The 22,911-nt window shown below is 47.7% G+C and overlaps 1 protein-coding gene across 2 annotated transcripts in view; it reads right to left on the bottom strand.

Moving 5' to 3' along the window:
• Nucleotides 1–22,911, bottom strand: part of Scn8a (sodium voltage-gated channel alpha subunit 8) — a 170,548-nt gene that overhangs the window by 97,003 nt on the left and 50,634 nt on the right. For both annotated transcript variants that reach the window (XM_029469723.1, XM_029469724.1), the window contains exon 2: nt 9,534–9,863. In XM_029469723.1, coding sequence (XP_029325583.1) covers nt 9,534–9,809 — 276 coding nt within the window. In that variant the 5' untranslated portion in view covers nt 9,810–9,863. The remainder of the gene's footprint in view (nt 1–9,533; nt 9,864–22,911) is intronic.

The raw sequence follows: 22,911 nt of genomic DNA, 5'->3' as shown, positions 1-22,911 counted from the left end.
TTTTTTGGTTTTTCGAGACAGGGTTTCTCTGTGTAGCCCTGGCTGTCCTGGAACTCACTTTGTAGACCAGGCTGGCCTCGAACTCAGAAATTCACCTGCCTCTGCCTCCCGAGTGCTGGGATTAAAGGCGTGCGCCACCACACCCGGCTTTTGTTTGTTTTTAAGCTGGATTTTTCTTTTCTAACTTTTAAAAACGTGCATCAGGGGCTAGAGAGATGGTCAATGGTTCAAAGTGCTTGCTCCTTACTCTTCTGGAGGGCCTGGACTCATTCCCAGCTCCCACGTGGCAGCTCATAAGGGTCTGAAACCCCAGTTCTAAGACATCTGAAGCCCTCTTCTGGCCTCTGCAGGCATCAGGCACACACATGGTGCACTGACATATGTGCAGGCAAAATACTCATTCACATAAGCAATTAAAACGTAAGAATATTTATCGTAATACCAACATGTCTTTAATACTGTCTGATATCCTCAGATATCACAGAAACTTGGCTTTCTGGAATATCAGTGGTGCTATCAAAGACAAAAGCAAGAGGCCTGAGGGAGAAACAGTCCCATTTTGAACACTCTGGTCACCTGTGGGGAACCCACAGGGGTGTCTGGGAATGTGCTGAGTTATAAAGAGACAATCAGGCAGAAAGTACAAAATCAGAGGCCTGGTGCTGAGACAGGAGGAGGTCGCCCAGGGTGAGTGCCAAGAGAAAACACAGCCCAAGGCTGGGGCCCTGGGAGGGGGAAGGAAGGAGGAAGAGAAGGAAAAGGAAAGGAGCCTGAGCGGTAAGGGAATTCACGTGGAGGAAGTGAAGAGTCTTAAGTAATTACGGAGTTAACACAGCTGCAGGGGTCAGCGACATAAGACATTAAGGAACACCATCCACCTGAGATCTGGAGGCTGGCGTGGGTGGCTGTGGGGATAGAGGGGGTCTCAGTGGCATAGGAAATGACCGGATCAGCAGGGAGCTGAGACCCACTGAGGCACTGCTTCCGGTCTGGGATGGGGGTGGGGCAGGAGGGGAGAGCAACACCAGGCAGGGGAGAGGAGGATATTAGTGCAGAAAGGGAAGAGATAACCTGTGGCCAAGAGCTGGACAGTCCAGAGGACAGGAAGGGACAAAGGACTGGGCTCCACATCTGGGCAAAGGTGTGGAGCCCAGTCTTGAACAGCAGAGGGACAGGGACAGCCTTATCGCCTGGAACCAGAAGTGCTCAGATGGGATTCCACAGGCCAGAGTTTGCAGCCCCAGCAGAGCACACGAAACATCCTCAGAGCCTGAATCAGACGCCCTCTTGGTAGAACCATGGTTAACAGAAACGGCTTGGGTCAACTAGGTTGTATGTAAAGAACTACTCATGATGTCTGTGTGACTTCAGAAACAGTAAGAGAGGTCTCCTGCGGAGGTGACAGCCCTCGTGCTCACGACTAGGAAAGGGTTAAAATGAAGCTATTTCAGAAAATGATCACTATGATGGCCAAGATATCGTCCATCATCTAAATGATCATTATTAAAGAGAGCAACAGGCCAACGTCTATTAGAGTAAAACTTTTATAACTTTCAGCAGACATCATGGCTGAGGCAAACCCATCCTAGAATTCAGGTGAACACTGGCTCCTGTGTGTACAGCTTAGTGCTTGCAAAGGACTTGGGAAGCAGAGCCTCTTTTCTGAAGGAGCGATAGGCTATCAGGTATCACAGCTCTGGGTGTCGCTAAAACGTGTGGGGTCCTGTGTGTAGAAACAGTCCACTGCATACTGTGTAAACTCCTGAATTCATCTGCTCCTGTGTTTTCATCTCCATGAGCATCAGTCAGACCCATTACTTCACGGATGGTGCCCTGGATGGTCTCTCTCCCTCAGTGTAGCCTCACCTCAGCGGTTCACAGAAACCCTTATCCGCATCCAAGACCCCCAATAGCTCTCCGCTGCTTATCAAGCAACTATCAAACTTGTGGGCCCCATAGCCTCAGCCTTGTGAATCTGGCCCAGACTCTGCTCAGCCTTCTTTCCCTCCGTACCTCAGTCACTCCCTGCTTCCCACTTACATCAGACAAACCTGCTTCTCTTACATCTCTGGCTTCTGTCCCTGTGCCTTTGTCCCCATTGTGTGATTTCAGAGTTCCAACCCATCCCTCGTTTCTGAAGTCCAAGGCCTAATTCAAATACTACTCTCTTGCTATAAAACTACCCTGGGACCCATCCCCCTCGCCCAAAGTGGCACTGTAGAATATTGCTTTAGGGTAAAGAACAGACCTTATTCCATCTTTCCCACAAGGGAACTGAGTGCCTTACTCAAGAGTATTTTCTGGGTTAAACCAATCAGGTTTTATGTGCGGAAGTCCATGGGGGGCACGTATTCCACACCAGTGTCTCTTTTCTCATTCACTTAATAGAGGAAGGCTAATAACACGAAAAGAAAAATACTTAGTGCGATGGACATGACCAAAGGTTTGTCCTACCAATAAGTGGACAAATACTGAAGTGTTATATAGAGGAGATTGCTAAGGACCTTAGATAAAGTCCTTTCTAATCCGAGGGTCCTGTGAGGAATGTGGAAAACATGGTGGGCACCTCACAATGATCCAGCATCTACCAGCATCTCTAAGCCACCAAGAAACCTATTTCTTGATGTACTCCTGAGCTGCTAAACAAAACCACTCCTCTTTTTATTTTTTTTATTTTTTTTGAGAATGAAATAGAAAGGTAACCAGATTTCCCTACCCAAAGAACGTATACTTTGGAAGGTATGTTGATTCTCCATTTAAAGATCCCACTGCTATCGCCCAGGAAGGCACATGGCGTTTTCATGTGCGTCATATCCTAGGATCCTCATCCACTTGACAAATACTGACTGAACACTTGCTAGAGAGCAGATCTCCCCCCCCCACTCGCCCTCCCCCCCCACTTGCCCCCCCCCCACTTTAGCCGAAGAAGGCGGGAGATGAACAAGAGCCAGGTGTTTTGTAATGAAGCAAATCGAAGCAGGATCGGAGGCGTGCACCACTACTGCTGCACCCCGGACAGAGGGCAAGCTATGACCGTTACAGACACTGAAAACACAGGTGGGACAGTAGTCCTTAGTGCACCTTAATTTTCTAGACCACAGACCTGACACAGCTAAGATTACCCAGAACTAGATGGGGACCTGATCAGAAACAAGACTTCCCAGCTCTGAGTCAACTGCTAAGGCAAGAGAAATGCTTAAATCCCCTCTGCTCTCCATAAGTGCATGCTTGGGTATCGAGAGAACCTGGTGTCCACCCACCACTCACTCTACTCGCTCCAGTGCTCCCCTCTCACTGCCTCACCAGAATTCGTCCTGTGCTGATTTGGTGAATAAAAAACTAAATCACTACTTCACTTTCCTATACTACTGGGGAGAAACAAAAACTTTTAATGACAAAATAAGCTGAAGCTTTAAAAATACATAGTTTTAGTTTTAAATGTCTATGCTTACTGTGCAAAGATGGGCCATGGAACTCATTGGTAATACGTCTGTCACCCGTCACACCTGATAGACACAATGCAAGCCTTCCCTAACAGCCTGGCTCTGCACACCTGTTGATATATTCTAAACAGATTTGGAATGGCAAGTCTGCCAGCAGCCCAGGGAACGTGTGTGTGTGTGTGTGTGTGTGTGTGTGTGTGTGTGTAAAAGAGAGGAGTCCAAAGAGAGACTCAGTAGATTTTCAGGGGCTATTGGCTCTATCATTAGTGATAGTAAGGAGAAAACTGTGAAGCCCATGGGCACAGAGGTACCTGCCACACCCACACTGAAAGGCACTGAAGTCATCTTCTCTGCCAGCTGAAGACAGATTGTATTATAGGAACTTGTTGGGGATTAGTTCTAATGCTTTGAATTAATCTGGCTCCCAAAATCAGGAATCTGTGTGTCCAACTGCTGAAGGTACTTGTCCTCAATTGGTTTTTGATTGATAAAGAGCCAGCAGCCAATGGCTTGGCAGGTAGACTGAGAGACTGAGGCAGGACTTTCCAACTTGGGTGGGCTAGGAACTGGAAGGGAGGAAGGAAAATCTTCATGATTCGGAGGCAGACGCATCAGATTTAGAATTGCAGAGGGGAAACCATCCCAGGTGAGAAGGAATGCAGCCCCTGGAAGGGCTTCCCAGAGTGCCCTGGGCAGCAGAGACTAGGGAGCTACTACAGGAGGGAAATGTGTGCGAGCCATGGGGAGGGTTAGAACTGCCCAGCCTTTGAGGTAGCCAAGACATTTTAAAGTTAACTAGAGAGAGAGAGAGAGAGAGAGAGAGAGAGAGAGAGAGAGAGAGAGAGAGAGAGAGAGAGAGAGAGACACTGTCTTTCATTTGAGAATCCAGATAGCACCTGGACGGATGCACACGTGCGACCGGCCTAAACTACCCCTACAGAACTCAGTATGAAGAGGACTCTGTTCTGGTGTAGAAGCACTGAGTTAGGTCATAGGACAGAGCAGCTTCTGAGCTGGGCCTGGGTGAGTGGGAAGGCATTCCAGAAGCTGAGGTTAGAGGAAGACCATTCCGAGAGGAAGTGATGCAGACCAGAGTGGGAAGCATGGAGGGAACAGAGAGCACCTCACCACACTCCAAACACGGGTGGGAGGAGCCCAAACAGGTACGGTGCAACACTCGAGCAGATAGATATGGACAGGCGTGCTCTGTGACACCTGTGTACAGACGAGGACACCAAGGTCCAGGGCATTTTATTTGGCTAAGAACAAATCAAAGACAAAATGTAAAAGTAGAACCAGGGTTTTGATTCCCAGTTAGGTACTTGTGATGGTCTGAAAGGAAATGCCCCGCCCCCCACAGGCTCCTGCGGACTGGCACTATTAGGAAGTGTGGCCTTGTTGGAGGAAGGGTGTCACAGGGACAGGCTTTGAGGTCTCAGATGTAGAATTCTCAGTTCCTTCTCCAGCATCATGTCTGCCTGGATGCTCCCATGCTTCCGGCCCTGATGATACTGGACTGAACCTCTCAGACTGTAAGCCAGCCCCAATTAAACATTGTCCTTTGTAAGTGCTGCTGCAGTCATGGTGTCTCTCCACAGCCAGGAAACCATGACACTCTGCCATTCTGGCAGGCAGTCGTGGGTTGGAAGAGAAGGTGGAGGGACCGGTTGGACAGCTCAGTAGCCCACGTCCAGGTGAGCAATATGGCAGCATTGACAGTGAGTCCAGGGGTCAGGGGTCAGATGGCCACATGGTTCTTAGCCCCAAGTTCTTCATTACTCATCCTAAGCAGGCGAGTAAACCACGGGATGGTTAGGGATGCGGACAGGAGGGGAGTTTGCTTCGTTCCATAAATCTGTCTACCGGCATCAGGACAGCTGAGCCAGCTGAGGCTAAGGACAGACATTTCAGAGGCAAAGGCTAGGAACGTGTTGTAATGAATAAAGAGGTGAGATCTAATGCAGGTTCCACCACTAACAATGGCTCTGGCTTTAAAAAATTACTTTTGTGTGCGTGGGTGGTGGGTGTGTGCATGTGTGTGTGCGTGTGTGTGTGTGTGTGTGTGTGGTATGTACATGTGCCCATTTGTGTGTGTGCTTGTGTGTGGTGTGGATGTGCTCATGTGTGTGTGGTGTGTGCAGTGTGTATATGCATGTGTGTGCGAGTGTGTGTGCTTGTGTGTGGTTGCACATGTATGTTTGTGTGTGGTGTGTACATGCATGTATGTGCACACACGTGTGTGCCTGCACACAGGAGTAGAAAGCAGAGAACAATTCGTGGGAGTTAGTTATTTAGTAAGTAACCTTACTCAGCCACCGTGCACACCTGGACCTGGCTTTTGACAAAGAATCAATACAGTAAGATAATTAATGTAAGCAAGCAGAATTAAATGATATCAAAGGCCTCCACATCTTAACTTCCTGCCAGTCTCAGTGAACCTCACTTTGTAGAAAAACGAATCCACAGATTGTGGAGTGAGTCGAACTTTGAGAAGCATGCAACTGCTTGGTGCAACAGGAGTGCAGTATGGTTCTTTAAGACTGGTCAGTCCTGAGGTTTGAACCTTTGCTCCTAGGGCTTTCTTACAATATGGAAGCGGGTTGGACACAGAGGCTGTTCAGTCTCAGGCCTGAGACACGGGAATGGCAAAGGCGTAGGACTTGATTCAACCCACAGACCCCCCCCCTCCTCTGCCTTCTTAGGGAGGTCGCTAGAGATATGCACATGGTACTGCGAAGCAGCAGACGGAATTTTCTGTAGTGAGGACAGAAACTGCAAACGGCAAAGAGAAGGCATTGATTTGATTCTCCAAAAGGAAAAGAGTGGAGGAAGGAAGAAAGAAACTGAGAATCAGCAAGATAAAAGATCCCACAGCTCAGCATGTGGGGGCACACGGGCACACGCACCGGGGGGGGGGGGGGCGCGTACCCTGAAAGCCTAAACAATGACAACAACAAGATTCCACGATAAACAAAAATGGAAGACAGACAACAGAACTAAGAAAACAACAGGAAGAAAGCTGAGAACAGGTGTCTGAGGTGGTCAGGCTCCTGCCATAGAGGATGCCGCCATCGCCATCAGGTTACCTCTGCGGGGAGGCAGGAGTGGGAGAGGGGATAAAGGCGGGCTTTTAACCAAATACCTCTGAAATTTTGATCATGTAAATATATGACCTGGTTTTAAAACGAGATAAGTCACACTATGTATCTGTTCCTTAAACGTACTTATTTGTATTGAATAACTGAAAAAACAAAACAAAACAAAACAACCCCACAAAAGCCAAAGGGAGGGAACACTAGCACCCAGTGCCCAGAGAGAGGGGCGAGAAGGTGTGGCTTGCACCTTCCAGCATATAGGCTTGCAGAGGGCAGAGCCGTTTGTAGGGACCCCTACCCCTAACCCCACCCCCCGGGCAAAGACGGGAATCCAACAAGGCCCTCAAAGCTTAGGATGGCCAAACCAGCAGCGCTCGGATCAGAAAAGATAATCATTTACCAGATGAGAGCTTATCTCCCAAGAATTACTCACAACAACTCCTAAAAGACAAACAGAGAGGAACATCCTCTTAAAGTCACCCCCCACCCCACCCCACCCCCCACGCTCCCCGCATGCTTTTTAGTTAGTTGGTTAGTGAGAAGGGCCAGTAACAGGAATGCGGTGAGCACCTAAACGAGAAAGTGTGGTCTTTTTAATCAGATGGAGAACTCATTTAGAAGGAGGGGCGCGTGCCTGCCATGCGCAGAGCCTCCATTCAAGCCTTGGTGTAGAGTATGTGGTGTGACAGTCTGTAGCCCCAGAACTCAAGATGTAGAGGCAGGAGGATTAGGAGTTCATGTTATTACATGGTGAGTTCGGGGCCAAGTTGGGCTACTATGTAAGACCCTGTCCCAAGTAGACGGCCGGACAGACAGACAGATTATGGATAGATTATAGATAGGTAGACAGATTACAGATAGAGATAGATTATATGTAGGTAAATAGACAAATTGATAGATTATATGTAGGTAGATAAATTGATTGATTGATCGATTATAGATAGGTAGACAGATTACAGATAGAGATAGATTATATGTAGGTAAATAGACAAATTGATAGATTATATGTAGGTAGATAAATTGATTGATTGATCGATTATAGATAGGTAGACAGATTATAGGTAGACAGATAAACATTGACGTACAATGAACATGTCTGAACTGCTGGCAATGCTTTCTTGACTTAATTTGTTTGCCTTAGAGTAGCCATTAGCCATGTGTATTTATGTATTTATGCATTACGTATGTATGTACATATGTAAGTATATATGTCTGCACACACCGTTGAGAGGGTGTGCATATCAGGGCACTCAGGTAATCTGAAGACACCTTGAAAGTATAACAAAGTAAAAACAAAATTCTAGGCCTTTAGGCCCAGGCTTGGGAATGTGACCTCTGTGACTCAATGCTCCAAGGTATGCTAATCATAAAACAGATAGCGACATTCCTCCACCCACCCACTTCCTGGGTTAAAAGAGTGTTCATTCAAAGAAAGTCACCCTGACCACTGCAGGAACCCGCTATGCAAATGTGCTATTGTTAGGGGCTCTTAGAAACTGTCTTGAGAGATAACCGGAACAATTACCAGGTATTCCTTGTGACTCTTGTGACTTTGCACTTCCTTGTGACTCTTAACTGGTATCTTTGGTATTTTCCAACAATGCCCTCCCCACCTCCTTGAGTTGTGGTTTCTTCCTTTAAATACCGCCTTACCCAGCTACTCGGGCCTCCACGGTCCTCTACCCCTGCATGGTGTATGACCGTGGGCCCGAGAGCGCTCTTGAATAAAAATCCTCTTGCAGTTTGCAGCAAGACCGTTTCTTGTGAGTGATTTGGGGTGTCGCCTCTCCTGAGTCAGAACGTGGGGGAGACCTCACGTTGTGGGTCTTTCAAACTCACAGGTCCACTCCCTCCCCCCCTCACATGGGACCCTGGGACCACACTTAGGCCCTTAGACCTAGAGTTTCCCCTGCTGAGCCTTCTCACTAATCCTAGCTAGGTCTCCTAACTCTATTCCACTTACAAGACAAAGGAGCTAAAAGCTTTTCTTAAATTGCACTAACTGCACCAGTTCAAAATGGGCAGGCGTGGTAACAAAGATGGTGTACTGGAGCTTCCTATTGTAAACACACAATTACACACAACCGTCTCGCCACCCCCATTATCTGGAAAACCCACTGACACCGCTATCTAAATGACGTCTGTGGCATGCGGTGGGTCTCCTACAAGGTGGCATCAGCCCTCGAGGATCCAGCAGCTAATCACTTGGCCAGAGAGAAGCAAACCCAGAGGCGTGGCTGCTTTCGTCTTGTTTCATACCCTAATCTAAGATTTGGGCAGACACTGTTCAGGAAGTTTGAGCCCTGGGCCAGATGAAGCTTAGCTTTTTACCTGTGTCCCTGTCAGGCAGGGGGACAGGACTGGCTTTGCTACAAAGATCCATCCAAACTATGGGCCTGGTGTGTGCCACTGTGTCTACCCGACAAGGCCATGCTCCTGTGTCACATTGGAGGGTTGCACAGACGGCAGCACACCGTGGTCTCCATTACATCTCCAGCATGCTGCTGTGCTAACAATATCACCTTTATATACAAAGATGGGACACGAGTGTGGGTCAGGGAGATCCCACACTGCTCTAGTATCCTTCTGAATGCTAATAAGTAGATGTGTTTCAACTATGCCCACACTTCCTTCCTTCCTCCCTCTCCTCTGTCTTCCCCTCAAATTCCCAGGGGCTTCATGTGCTAGGAAGTGCTCTGTCACTGAGCTACATCCTCACCACCCTGCCACACGTATGTTTTGTTGTTTTGTTTTTAAAGCTTGCCTGGAGGCAAAACTGGAAGTCTTGCTAACAGGGGTTGGCCTGTAGGAAGGCCTGAAAGTGACCCACAGCAGCAACAAAATGGGGAAAGAAGACCCTGGGTGGAAGCAAGGGCTCGCTATGTCTTCCTGACACAGCACGTGTCTCCCTGCTTGGGCAGAGACACAGCTCTGTCTCCCCTCTCCCCAGCCTGAAGGGAAGGGGGCCTCTGCAGCTGGGCCTCCTGCAACTCACTTTCTGCGTCAAATAGTACGGGTCAAAGTCCTCCAGGGGAACCGCAACCAGGCCTTGCGGGATGTCCCCGTAGATGAAAGGCAAACTCTTCCCCGCCTCCAGGTCACTGTTTGGCTTGGGCTTGCTGTCTTCATCGTCCTCCCGGTGGCTGCCATCCGCCTTGGGTGGTTTCTTGAGCTTGCTCTCGGCGATGCGCCTCTCGATGTTTGCCAGCGACTCGGGGGTGAAAGGCTTGAAACTGTCGGGGCCTGGTGGTGCGAGCAGCCGCGCTGCCATCTTCTCATTCTGCAGCAGCTTCGTTAGTTATGCTGAGTCCGGGACAGGTCGGCTCTGGAAGAACAGCAACACAGGCAGCGTTAATCAATCACCGCTCTAAAAGGAGGCAGGGATGAAGCCAGCTTGTTCTCAACCTCCATTCACAGCCTCTGCCACACGGCTTCCACCTCCGCACACTTCCTCCTCATCTTAAAAAAATCTAAGGCAAGAGTGGCTTGGGTGACCTTTGTAATGGTCCTCGGGAGAGCAGTCAGCCAGGGAGAGGGGAAGACTGGGGTCTCCCTAACTGTGGGCATATACAGTATTTATCTAAATCCAACCCACTGTTGAGAATCACACACAGGCACTCCGTTCTCGGCTAACAAGGCAGTTAGAGCTCCCTAGGGCCTGCCTTTGCATGCTCCCCCTCCTCCCTCTGGATCTACGCTAAAAAAAAAAAAAAAAAAAAAAAAAGTTTTCCTTTAAGGGAAAGGAACGGGTAAATTTTCCCTCCTCTCAAGAACTTCACTTTCGAAAAACAAAACTAACTCCTTAAAACTTCTGCCGACAGAAAATATTGGCAAAATAGCTCCCGTCTGAATTCATCCTTCCATTTCAAAGGTGTTTCAATTGACTGAGCTGTCGGAAATCTGCCTAGTATAAGATTCCAGTGGTATCTTTTTTTTAAGGATCAAGAACCCACCGGGGATAAACAAAGAAGACACCTTTCAGTGGAAAGGGCGGCCATCACTCCCACAGATCGCTGCTTAGCGATGAGGAAGACCAAGGGAGCCTCCAGGTACCCCCATGTGCCAGCCACGCAGCACTGCAGGCCTGGGGGACTGGCTCCCTAATAGAGACTCAGACAGAAGGGAAGACGGACCAGAGACTCTGCCCTCTAGAATGAGCAACGGCATAGAAACCAGGCATCAGGGATTGCCTAGCCCACGTATGAAGAGCCTTTGCACTCCTGTAGACAGAACCCCGAGTTACTTCCATCCAAGACGGAAGCAGAGGGATCAGGATGCAGAGAAGCGCCCGCTCATGTCTGAATGGACACAGACCAGGGGCAGTACTTCCCCTGCTGCTCAGAGCGGTGCTTCCAGCCTGCTCAGCATAAGGTCTGCCCAGGAAATATACTTCTTAATGATCTGTCTCTCACAGTCCACACATCCTTTAAGAGTATTTATTGACTTAGTGTACATACACACACACACACACACTCCCAGGAAATAGTTTTGGAAGACTAGAGATTGCTGTTTCTGCTCCTACTTAGTCCTCAGGGTCCACTTCCCATAGCTATATAATGGGAGCCTGCTCGAGAGAGGGACTGTAAACGCTCACTGGTGTCCCTCAGGACTCCTTTCACGGATCTGCCAGCCCAGACTCTGTGTTCCTGGTGACTGTGGTACCACAGCTTGGAGCTGAGTGTCTGTAGCCAGGCACTTTCAGCATGGGGCTTCCTGGATAAGAACCAGACACTGCCCCCCCCCCCCAACACCCACACTGGGTACCTTCCCACACTGCACCAGAGCCAGGCAGAGGGAAGGGTCGCAGAAATCACTCCAGGTAAGAAGCATAGGACTTTAGAAACATAAGACACTGTAGGTCTTGTCCCATCCACTGTGCAGATGAGGACATGCAGAGCCCTAAGAGAGTGGAAAACTTGCCTGGGTCACAGAGCCGCAACCAAGGGCTGAGATGGCTCAGCAGGTAGGAGGTGCCTGTTGCCAAGCCTCAAGACCAGAGTTCTAGACCGGCAAGGTAGAGGGAGAAAACCAATTCCCACAAGCTGCCTTCTGACCTCTATATACATACCATGTGACCCTCTAAATAATAAATAAATACAAACGAATAAAATGCAGAAATAAAATAGGACCTCAACCAGACTCTCATGTCCCAACTCCTATTTCTTTACTATTAAATTCTTATTTTATTTATTTATAGTGAGTCATCGCACCCTTTCCTTCCCTCCCCCACTAGTTTCCAGCAGACAGTCTGGCTCATTAAGTAACTCACACAGAAATGATAGGGTTTCATGATCTGAGGCTTCATTCACAGAATTTCCCAACCTAGCCTTCCTTTTCCCTCATTCCTCCCATATCCTGAACAAGGCCAGCAAAACCTCTTCCAGCTGCACCAACTGTGGACTCCAGTCTCAGTGTGCCTGCCCTCGGTCGTCTCTGCTGGAGGCTCCGCTCTGCTCTCAGCTGTGTTCCAAGTACCCTGCTCGCTCTAGCTTCATCTCCAGAACAGAGTGTGAGGTCTATTGTTATCAACATTTAACAGATATAGGGACAGAGTCTTGGAAAATGACTGTGGCTTTCCCAAAGCCACACTGCCAGAGAATGACAGTCAGGACTCCAAACACTTGTAGACACTCAACAGCCAAACAGGACAACACCTGCAACCCACAAGGCCAAAGAACTGAACTCCAGGCTCCACCTTCCACATCCACCACTAGCTGAAGTCATTCTCTTCCTGTGCTCTGACTTCTGACAGCTTCGGCTCTCCCGGTTGGGAGCTGCCTCCTTCTGTCGTTCTCCAGGGCCAGCCTCCCCTCCCCCAAAATTAGCCCTGTTCCCCACCACATTTTCACCCTTCCCTCGTCGACAATCACCTCCATGGGTTAGTTTTGCTGCTTCCTATATTTCAGTCGAGTACAGATATACATTCAACCTATGGGCTTTGTTTGGCTTCATTCCAACCATCATTCTGCGGAGTTCACCTCACTGCGGTCGTTCATTCTAACTGCTGAGTAGTGTCCCGTACATGACAGAAGCACAGTTCACTCTCCTTACTTTAACAGGCTTTGGTTGCTTTAAGCTACTAGGATGAGAAGCTAAGCAGCCTGGATTCTTTGTAGCATTTGGCTAAGGGAAGAATGAGGAACTGGATACCATGTATAAATCTCTAGTGCCACAGGGTAGAGGCTCCAGCTGCCCCACACCCTTGCCTACACTCAGAACTCATGTTGTCAATTTCACTCATATTAGTGGCACCTGGAGGTTTAAGATTCATTTATTGAGGCAAAATCTAGGTAACTTGAAAGGAACCATTTTAAAGCAAAGGACTCAGTTGCCCTGTATTTGCAACCTCCCTGCTGTGCTCCAAGTACAGGGGCACCCACTACCCCTCACCCAGCCTAGTCTCTTGGCAACCCCCAATGCTCTGTCCAGCTTCAAGAGTGTGTTAGCATTCAGTCTAAACTCCACCCCTACGGTTACCTGGCAACAGCCAGGTAGGCCTGGCCCACTGTAAAAGGGGTTGCTTGACCCCTCCTCTCTCTCTTACTCCTGCTTCCTCGCTTCTCTCTTGTCCTCTTGGGCTCATTCTTCCCTTCCCCTCTCTCTCCACGTGGTCATGGCCAGCCTTTACTTGTCTACACTCTCCTTCTCTCTGCCTTTCTCTGCCTCTACTACCCTCTTAACTCCCCTCCCTGTGCTCTGAATGAACTCTATTCTATTCTATACCATTGTGTGGCTGGTCCCTCATGGGGAACAGATGCCTCAGGATGGGCCCATAGAGACATCCCCTTACCCCATACCTCACCACACCCCTATAGAACCTATCTTAATACTTTGTTACCTTTTTATAAGTACATCAGTCTGTCCCCACCACTACATCTTTTCCGGGTATTTCCTTTAAAACATGAGCACACAGTGTGCGACCGTTTGTGTCTGTCACAGGGCAGTATGAATCAGTACGGCATTCCTTCTCTCTCTCTCCACACACCTGCACAGCAAGCGCAAGCTCACTAACCCAATGATGGGCATTTGAGCTCATGCGACCTTTTGGCTGTTTTGAGTACCACAAGCAACGCACATGTGGCACTCTGCACCTTCTCAATTCCTGTAATGAGAAAGGATCTCATTACCCAGCCCAGGCTGGCCTCAACTTCCCAGTCTTTCTGCCTCACCCTCCCAAGCACTTGGATTACAGGGGTGAACAACCTCGTTCAGCTCCATTTCCAATTCGGTAGAGAACGGACCTACAACAGGAACTTCCGGGTCTGATCATGCATTTGCATTTTGCCTGCATGTCTGTGAGAGCTTGTCAGGTCCCCCGGAACTGTGGTGAGCTGCCTTGTGGGTGCAGGGAATTGAACGTGGGTCCTCTGGAAGAGCAGCTAGTATTCTTAACCACTGAGCCCCCAATGGGAATAGTGTTGGATGTTTTTGTAGAAGTGCTAAGCTCTCTCCAGTGGCCGAGCCTCTGCATCCCACGAGCAAAGGTAACAGTTTCTCCACCTGCTTACTCATGGGTCACCCGAGTACTCATGGGTCAGAAATGGCAACTCAAGTGTTTCCCTACATGGCTTTGCATGTGGCATGTGCATGTGTGTGCATTTGTGTATAGTGTAGAGTGACTTCTAAGGATGACACAGGAAGGGTCTTTCAATGAACCCAAGAGCCCACTGGTAGGTTAGTTAGTTTAGTTTAGGTGACCAGACTGCCGTGAGCAGCCCCAGGCTCTGCCTTCTGAGTGACAGGATTACTGGTGAGTCACTACATCTGCCTGGCATTTACATGGGTTCTGAGGACCCAGCGTCTGCCCTCATGACGTTTTTGCTATGTATTTCTCTAAGGTTCTTCACATGCCTCACCGTGGTTCAAGTCTGTACTGTGTGCTGGCGATTTAGATCCCTCCCCCTTTGTAAATGCAGGCCTCACTGGTTGCCCACTTGTTTGTTTGTTTGTTTGTTTGTTTGTTTTTCTACTGGCTCATTTATATTTTCCTGTTTTGAATTGTTTATTTGCTGAACAAGTTCTTGGTCAGATATAAAATACCTCCCTTTTCTTTTCAAGGTTTGGGTTTTTTGTTTGTTTGTTTGTTTTGTTTTGTTTGAGACAGGTTTTTCTCTGTGTAGCCTGCCTGTCCTGGAACTCACCCTGTAGACTTGAACTCACAGAGATCCTCCTGCCCCTCCTGCCCCTCCTGCCCCTCCTGCCCCTCCTGCCCCTCCTGCCCCTCCTGCCCCTCCTGCCTCTGCCAAGTACTTGGATTAAAGGTGTGCTCCAGCAGGCCCAGAATTTTTTTTTTAAGTACCTCCCTCTCTATTGTGTTCTTGGCAATATTTTCATACATAGTTCTTTATTATATTGAAATCCAATTTGTCAATCTTTCCCTCCAAGTTATCTCTTTAGGAATCAGCCAACTCACCCACAGTCATGCACGTGTTCTCCTGTTTTCTGCTAGAAGTTTTATTGTTTTACCCTTTCCTTTAAACCTGCACACCACTGGCAACTGGTCACTGTATAGGTATGAAGACAGAATCCATTTTTCCAGTGTCAATAATAAACAGACCCAGCATCAGCTGGTAAAATGTCTGGTGGCTGTTACGTCATGGATTTCTATTTACAAGTTTTAACTCTAAAAAATAAAACCTCATTCTTCAGAGCAAACTTTGCAAAAAGTAAACAATTTTCTTGGGTTTAGAAAGAACTCAGAGGTCATACAATGCAAACTTCCTGATCTGAAAGTCAAAGCCGAGACCTGACAGCTTAACTTCCAGTTAAGTACCGCACTCAGCCAGCAAGCGAGGGGTTGGGGGGGGATGTGGGATGTGGGAGGGGTACATTGGGAGGAAAGGGGTTGGGAGGAAAGGGCCTTCTTATCCTCTGGGAGGGTAAGAAGGACCAGAATGCCTGGAGGGAGGGAGGGCTATCAGGCAGGGAAGGAGAGCCAGCACTCTCTAGCATACACTTGACCTTTAAACAATGGCAGCCTGAACTATACAAATCCACTTACATGCAGATTTTTTGACAGTTTGAACAGATACACCTAGTGGGCAGAATCATTTTTTTTTAAATGAATGAAAAGCAGGGTGTGTTGTGAATGCATTAAAAGATGTGTATATAAAAGTTCTGTCTGATCATTTGCTACATAAAATATGTGCAGGCCTATGTCAAAAATTTAAACTTATCAAAGCCTGTGAACACAGGCTTTTGCAGCCTCCTATTAAATCATGAGTGTAAAAAATTAACTGTGTTAATTGTACCACATTCTGCCCAACTGCTGTGATTTGCCAGTCACTCCCATTGCTGTGGTAGTTACGTCCTAGTGGAGCACTAGCTGTCTCGTGTTAGGAATTTTTCCCTCTGCAGTAAATTGTGTATCTCCCCATTCTGTGCATTTACCATCACACACATTACATGTAACAATGTAACAAACAGCCGGGCAGTGGTGGCTCACGCTTTTAATTCCAGCACTCTGGAGGCAGAGGCAGGTGGATTTCTGAGTTCGAGGCCAGCCTGGTCTACAACGTGAGTTTCAGGACAGCCAGGGCTACACAGAGAAACCCTGTCTCGAAAAACCAACCAACCAACAAACAATGTAACAAACAGATTAAGTGTTCACAGACTTATTATCACATGTAACAATGACACAAACAAGTGTTGACCAACTATTATCATCAAGTCTCCTGGTCTACAGCAACAGTCAGCTGAGTTTGCTGGGAGCCAGAGGTATGGTTCGGACAACTTGCCTGGCATGCTGAGCCCAGGTTTTGATCCTTGGTACCATAAAAATGAAAGAGCCCGGGGAGGGTCAAAGTGATCCTCAGACTTCACTGTGTCTGGGCATGCTGTTCCGAGGTGAGCCAGACTACCATGTTCACAGAGCATGTTGTGTCAATGCCTCTGCTCACAGTGCTGCTGTCTCAGCTGCTCATTTCTGCCCTGTCCCCACCCTGCTCCAGATAATGAAGGGACAGTGACAGAGGCTCTTGGCCCTCAGAGTTTTCCTGAGAGTTTCAAGAAAGACTGAACTAGACTCAAAAAATTTGGGACAATAGATAGCTAGTGCTCTCTTCTCTTGGTCATCCAAGAGGTTTAAGATTTTAGTACTCTCTGAAATCGGGCCCGTGTGGGAGAATAAGGCGGGAAGACACAGAAAATGGCTGAAGAGAAGTTAGCACAGGAACAGAATGGGAGTCTGCTGGCTAGCGAGCAGCCAGTGCAGGCTAGCAAGCAGCCAGTGCAGGCTAGTGAGCAGTCAGTGCAGGCTAGTGAGCAGCCAGTGCAGGCTAGTGAGCAGCCAGTGCAGGCTACCAAGCAGCTAGTGCAGGCTAGTGAGAAGTCAGTGCAGGCTAGCAAGCAGTCAGTACAGGGACTCTAGGCAAGGGTACATAAGAAATACACTGGGAACAGCACCAAGTTAACAGTTACCAGTGAGCCTGATGGCATTCTCAGAAGGCTGAGGCAGTAGGATGGAGCACTCAAGACCAGACTAAACACAATGTTGGAGGGGTTGGGAGGTGGGGGTAATCTGGGAGGAGTTAGGGGGAGGAGAGAGGATGACCAAAATATTGTATACATGCATGAAATTCTCAAAGAATAAAAATATTTTTTTTAAGAAAAAAAAGGAGACCGGCATAAGTTACACAGTGAGTTCAAGGTTAGTCTGAATTGCATAGCAAGATCCTGTTTCCAAAATAAATAAACAAATAAACAGCATCAGACTTGTTTGTTCTGTGTAGAGAAACACAACCCATTAACTAAGTCCCTGGCACTGCGAAAAAGAAATAAAATCAAACTTGTCTCAGACTTGAAAGAGAAACACAAAGTCTCACGACTCATATACTCGGTATAAAAATTAATTACAAATATGGAGTCATCAAAATGTTGGTATTGACCTAGAGACAACCATATAGACCAACAGGCAGAGTCTGGACAAAAAGCCTCTGCTATGTAGTCAAGGGATTTTCAACAAAGATGCCAAGACAGGTCAACCGAGCAAGGACAGTCCTATAGATACACAGTGCAGGACACATGATGTATGACACACTGACACACACACACACACACACACGTAAAAGAAGGAAGCTGGTTTTATAGTACCTGCAACATTAACTCAAAAATGAACCAGTGCCTAAATAAAAGAATAAAAAACTATGAAACTCAGAAGAAAACATGGCCAGGGAGTTATTTGTAAGCCTTGAGTTTGTCTTAGTTAGGGTTTTACTGCTGTGAACAGACACCATGACCAAGGCAAGTCTTATAAAGGACAACATTTAATTAGGGCTGGCTTATAGGTTCAGAGGCTCATTCCATTATCAACAAGGGGGAGCAGGGCAGCATCCAGGCAGGCATGGCACAGGAGGAGCTTAGAGTTCTACAGCTTCATCTGAAGGCTGCTAGTGGAAGACTCACTTCCAGGCAGCTAGGGTGAGGGGCTTAAGCCCAAGCCCACAGTGACACACCTACTCCAACAAGGCCACACCTCCAAGTAGTGCCACTCCCTGAGCCAAGCAAATTTAAACCATGACAAGGTTCAAAGGACCAGGGTTCAGATCCCCAACACTCACACAAATGCCAGGTGGACATGTCAATCTGCCTTTTAATCCCAATGCTAGGAAGGCCAGGACACAGGATCCCTGGAGCAAGCTGTGTTTCAGTCTGGTCTAGCCAGAAGGAACTTTGGGCTCAGCAAGAGAGCCAGTCTCTGTGAATGAGGTGGGGAGCAACAGAGAAAGAGTCTTGTCATCAGTCATGCGCCTTCACACATGTGCATGTATACCTACACACAGATATGCCCACGCACACGTGAACAGGCACACATGCAAATGTGTGCCACACAGAGACACATGCAAAAAAAGCCCTAATTAAATCAAACCACCTTGTGCTTTATATGACCGTATCAAGAGATTGAGAAGGCAAGTCACAGGACAGAAAAACGTGTTTACAAGGCACACACCTGAAGGAAATGGCTAGTCGGATGGCTAACACAGGAACACAGCCAGCAACAAGGAGCTAGAGATTGACAGGCTGAGGTGGCCGTTGAGAAACCGAAAGGACTGCTGAGACAGCTTGGGAGTAGGGGTGCTCGAACACTGCCTGACTCTGGCCCCCGCCCCCACAAGCTAGCAGAAGCTAACTGACTCCAAGATGCTGTCATCTGAGACCCACACACATATCATGGCACATGCATGTGCCTGCTACATACATACATATACATGTATATTTATCATCTTTCTAGCATTTGTTACCTCAACACACAAAACTAACTAACTAACTAACTAGCTGGAGCCCTGGCACAAGCCTGATTGGAACATAAAGCTGTATATCTTTACAGAGGAACCTCAGCTTTACAGAAGAGCACAGCAGTTCTTCCCAACTCAGGAATCCTCAGGAATTACCACCTATTACTATATATCACCAACTGAAAGCAGTAACTCAAAAAGATATTCTCGGCAGCATTATTAGAGTTGTCAAACAGCCCAAATGACCAGGAACTGGATATATAAGATGTGGTGTGTACATAAAATGAAATACTATGCAACCTTAAAAGTAAAAGGAAAGTTAACGTGTACCAAAGAACGAATGAGCCTTGAGAGCATGCAAGTGGGAGAAACGAGAAACGAAGAGGTAAGTGCTATAAGAGTCTATGAGTCTACTTACACGTAGTACAGGAGTTACTTACACAGGTTATAGGAATGTCTTACACGTGTTATAGTTCCATGTGTCAGAGGAGTTTCTAACACACCAGCACTATGCTCTGATGAACAAGATTGTCACTATGGCCCACAAGGGACCTGGCAGTCTTCTGGGTAAAGGGTAGGTAGATGGGCGAATCACAGCAGGCTAAACTCTCCAATAAAGTAAAGCAAGCTTTTACAGACTCACAAAAGCAGAACACCTAGCCTGGTTTAGCAGGATCAAGGTAGGCCTCCTGGAACAGGCAGCATCCACTAAGGCTGCTAGCATGGGAGTTGAGGGTGGGAGGAGGGGAGGTCAAGCAATGGAGGTACTTTGAAAATCCTGAGTAGACTCAGAAAGCCACACCAGGAAGGCTGAGCCCTGCTGGCATGAGAGGCCATCTTGTTTTATCCTGAAAGTGAGAAGCAGACCTCAGGCTTTAAGAGGGCAGCCATGGCCTACTTCAGGGCTTCACAAACTTGTCTACTCAAGAAATTCTCTTTTTCCTCTCAAGAAATTTTTATAGGACCCCAGGAGGAGGTAGACAGGATAGGCCCATCAGTGAAGCTTTCACTCTTAGACTGTAAAGAAACAACTCTGGCGTGCACGTAATTTACTGTTTATTGGTGATGAAAGCTAAGGAGGAGGGGCTGGCTCCACACCGTTTTGCTACAAGCCGAGGAACAATACAGTAAACTGTTAAAACGACTTTCTGTGAAAATCATTCTGGTTCTACCAGACCAGAGAACCGACAAACAGAATAATAACTGCAGCTTCAAACACGATGTTTGAATCTGAGCTTAGGCACTGCAGGGGCCTCCCCCCCTCCCCCAACCCACTCGGAGCTGGCTGGTGAGCTGGTACTGCACTGCAGGCGCCGCCCTGTCCCTCTGGTACTACTCTGCAGGTTCCTCCCCTACCCTCCATCCCACCCTGAGCGGGGCGCTGCACTGCAGACGCTGCCCCCTCCCCTGTGGGGAGGTGCTGCACTGTGGACACCCTCCTCTGGCGCTGCACTGCAGGCGCCCCCCTCTGGCGCCCCCCAGTACAGCACATGTGTTCTGTTAAGAATGAAGGCCGCAGTGATGTCACGCCAGGTGACAGCTTGAACCCATTAGGTGTTTGTTTTGAATTAGATTTTGATTTGTGCGTTCAGAAATCTTTTCACTGTTGACTATTTTTAAAAATTGATATTGTAATACAATTACCTCATTTCCCCTTCCTTTTCTTCTCTCCAAACTCCCCTCCTATTCACCCCTTCTTGCTCTCTTGGCCTCTTTTTCTATTAGCTGTTGTTATATGCACATGTGAATATATATATATATATATATGTATATATATATACACACACACACATATAGAGAGAGAGTGAATATATATATATATATATATACACACACACATATATATATAGAGAGAGAGAGAAAGAGAGAGAGAGATGTGTGTGTGTGTGTGTGTACACACACATTCCTAACTATAACCTGCTCAGTCTGTATAAAGGTTACTTGTGTTCTCAGGTCTGACCTTTTGGTATTGGATAGACGATTTATGTCCTCTGCCCAGGGAAGACTGTCTCCCCTGTTCTCATCATTCCTTGGCTGCCTGTGGTCCTGTGTGTAGGGGTGAGGCCTCATGGTCTCTCCCCACCCACTTGGGCACGCCTATTTCCAATTCATGTTTAGGCAGCCATGTTGGTGAGACTTACTGTGTGTACCTGCTGGCATGACTAGGAGACACAATTACAGTAAACTCCCTGTCCCTTTTCTTTGACAGTCTTTCCACTAACTCTCTTGCAATGATCCCTGGGCCTTCGGTGCAGAAGCTATGTTGTAGATATGTCAGTTAGGACTCAGCTCTGCAACTCTGCCTTTGGACTGGTGTGGTTTTCTGTCATGGTCTCCATCTGTTGCAAGAAGAATTTCTTTGATGAGGGGTAAGGACTATACTTCTCTGTGGGTGTAAGGACAAATATTTTTTCAGGGCCTCCTCATTCAGGCTCAAGTGAAGCTGTGACCCAAAGTTTAACGAGCTTTGTTTAGACAATATCTGAGTTCCCAACAATAATACCTAGACTACATGAGGGGAGCAGGAACAGGGTTAGAGGTGAGCCAGGCAGAAGCTGTATGGCGAGTCAGGTAGAGACGGTGACAGCCTGGACCAGGTAGCACCAGTTGGATGGCATGTTGAGCAGGCCAGCTGACTGAGGGTAAGAAGGCAGGAGACTAGGAAAAACGCCCCACTTTCTGTCATGGGCAAATGGGTAGGAGGTAGTGAAACTCGGTAACACAGGAATGTGACGTGACATACAGCTCTGGAGCTTAAACGGCTTCACTTTGAACAGGCCTAGGCTGAGGCGCTTTGACGCATCCTAACGGGGATGCCAGACAGGCAGCCAGCCACGTGGTTCTGAAGCTCAGATGAGGTTTAGCTAGAACCAAAGGGAGAGAAATGGTCGCAGGAGAACTGAAGCTGTATTCAGGCCTGTCGGTGAGCCAGCTCTGTGCATCTGCTGTGAGCTCATGGAATCAGCCAGAGGAGTGGCCCCGCATGGGAGGAAGGTGGGCGGCTCCTCGGGTAGGAGAAAGAAACGCGGCCAGATGGACGGTTTACACTGTCCCCGCTCCCCAGGCTCCTCCTCCTTCCAGTGACAACTAGATGTGAGCACGCCAATTTTCTTTCTGTCTTACAGATTTCATTTTTGGAGATATTTAACAGTTCTAGAACTGAAACGAAACAATTTTGTCAGAACTTAATTTTAATCATTTTAAACTTTTTTTCCCCTAAAGCCTCTCCATAAAAGCTGGGTTCTCTTACCAGGCTGGAAGGCCATCTTCCCCAGGAGCTCTGCTCACCCACTGCTTCCTTCCCACCCAGTGAGCCCACTACTAAAGCTTGTTCTTCCTCCTCCGCCTCCCACCATTTCCCCAGAGCTCATCAAGTGCCCCTTATTCCCAACAGCTGGTCTGTTCGGATCCTTTTAAGACAGTTACTCTGGGATACCTAAAAATGCGCATCTTCCTGAAGAAGCCTTGACATCTGCCTATGGAATTCTTTGAAAGAATCCTAACACAGAGCTAAGTGCACGCCCATGACCTGTAACTGTCAGGAGACACTTAGAAAGCACTTAAGCATCCAATAGAAGTACATTTGGTACTCGGATGTTTTGACCTAAAAATGTTAAGATTCTCGGTAGGAATTCATCGTCCTATTTATGGGGCTGGGAATATGTGTCAGTCACGGGAACTCTTGCTACACAAGTGTAAGGGACCTCAGTTTGGTCCTGGCACTGTCATAAAAGCTGGGGGCATCGGCCACGCTTAAGGTCCCAGGACTGTGAAGGCAGAGACAGGTGGCTCACCGGAGCTCATTCACCAACCACTCTAACCAACAGGTTGAGTACAGTTTTAGTGAGAGAACCTGCGTCAAAAAGTAAGATGGGGCCAGATACGAGCCTCAGTGAGCAAAGGCACTTCTCGCCAAGCTTAATGACCTCAGTTCAGTAACGGGGACCCACACAACGGAAGCCTGGAACAGACTCCCTCCAAGTTGTCTCTGACCTTCACATACTGAAGCACATGAACATGCACACACAAAACAGATAATTAAAAAAAAAAAAAGATTAAAAAGGTGAAAAAAAAAAAAAACCAGAGGAAGAAAGCAATGAGGAACTTTGGCCTTTAAACACCTGTGCGCATGTGCGTAAC

The sequence above is a fragment of the Mus caroli genome, chromosome 15 (assembly GCF_900094665.2).
Source record: "Mus caroli chromosome 15, CAROLI_EIJ_v1.1, whole genome shotgun sequence".
NCBI lineage: Eukaryota > Metazoa > Chordata > Mammalia > Rodentia > Muridae > Mus > Mus caroli.
This window is presented reverse-complemented; position numbering and strand designations above follow the sequence as displayed.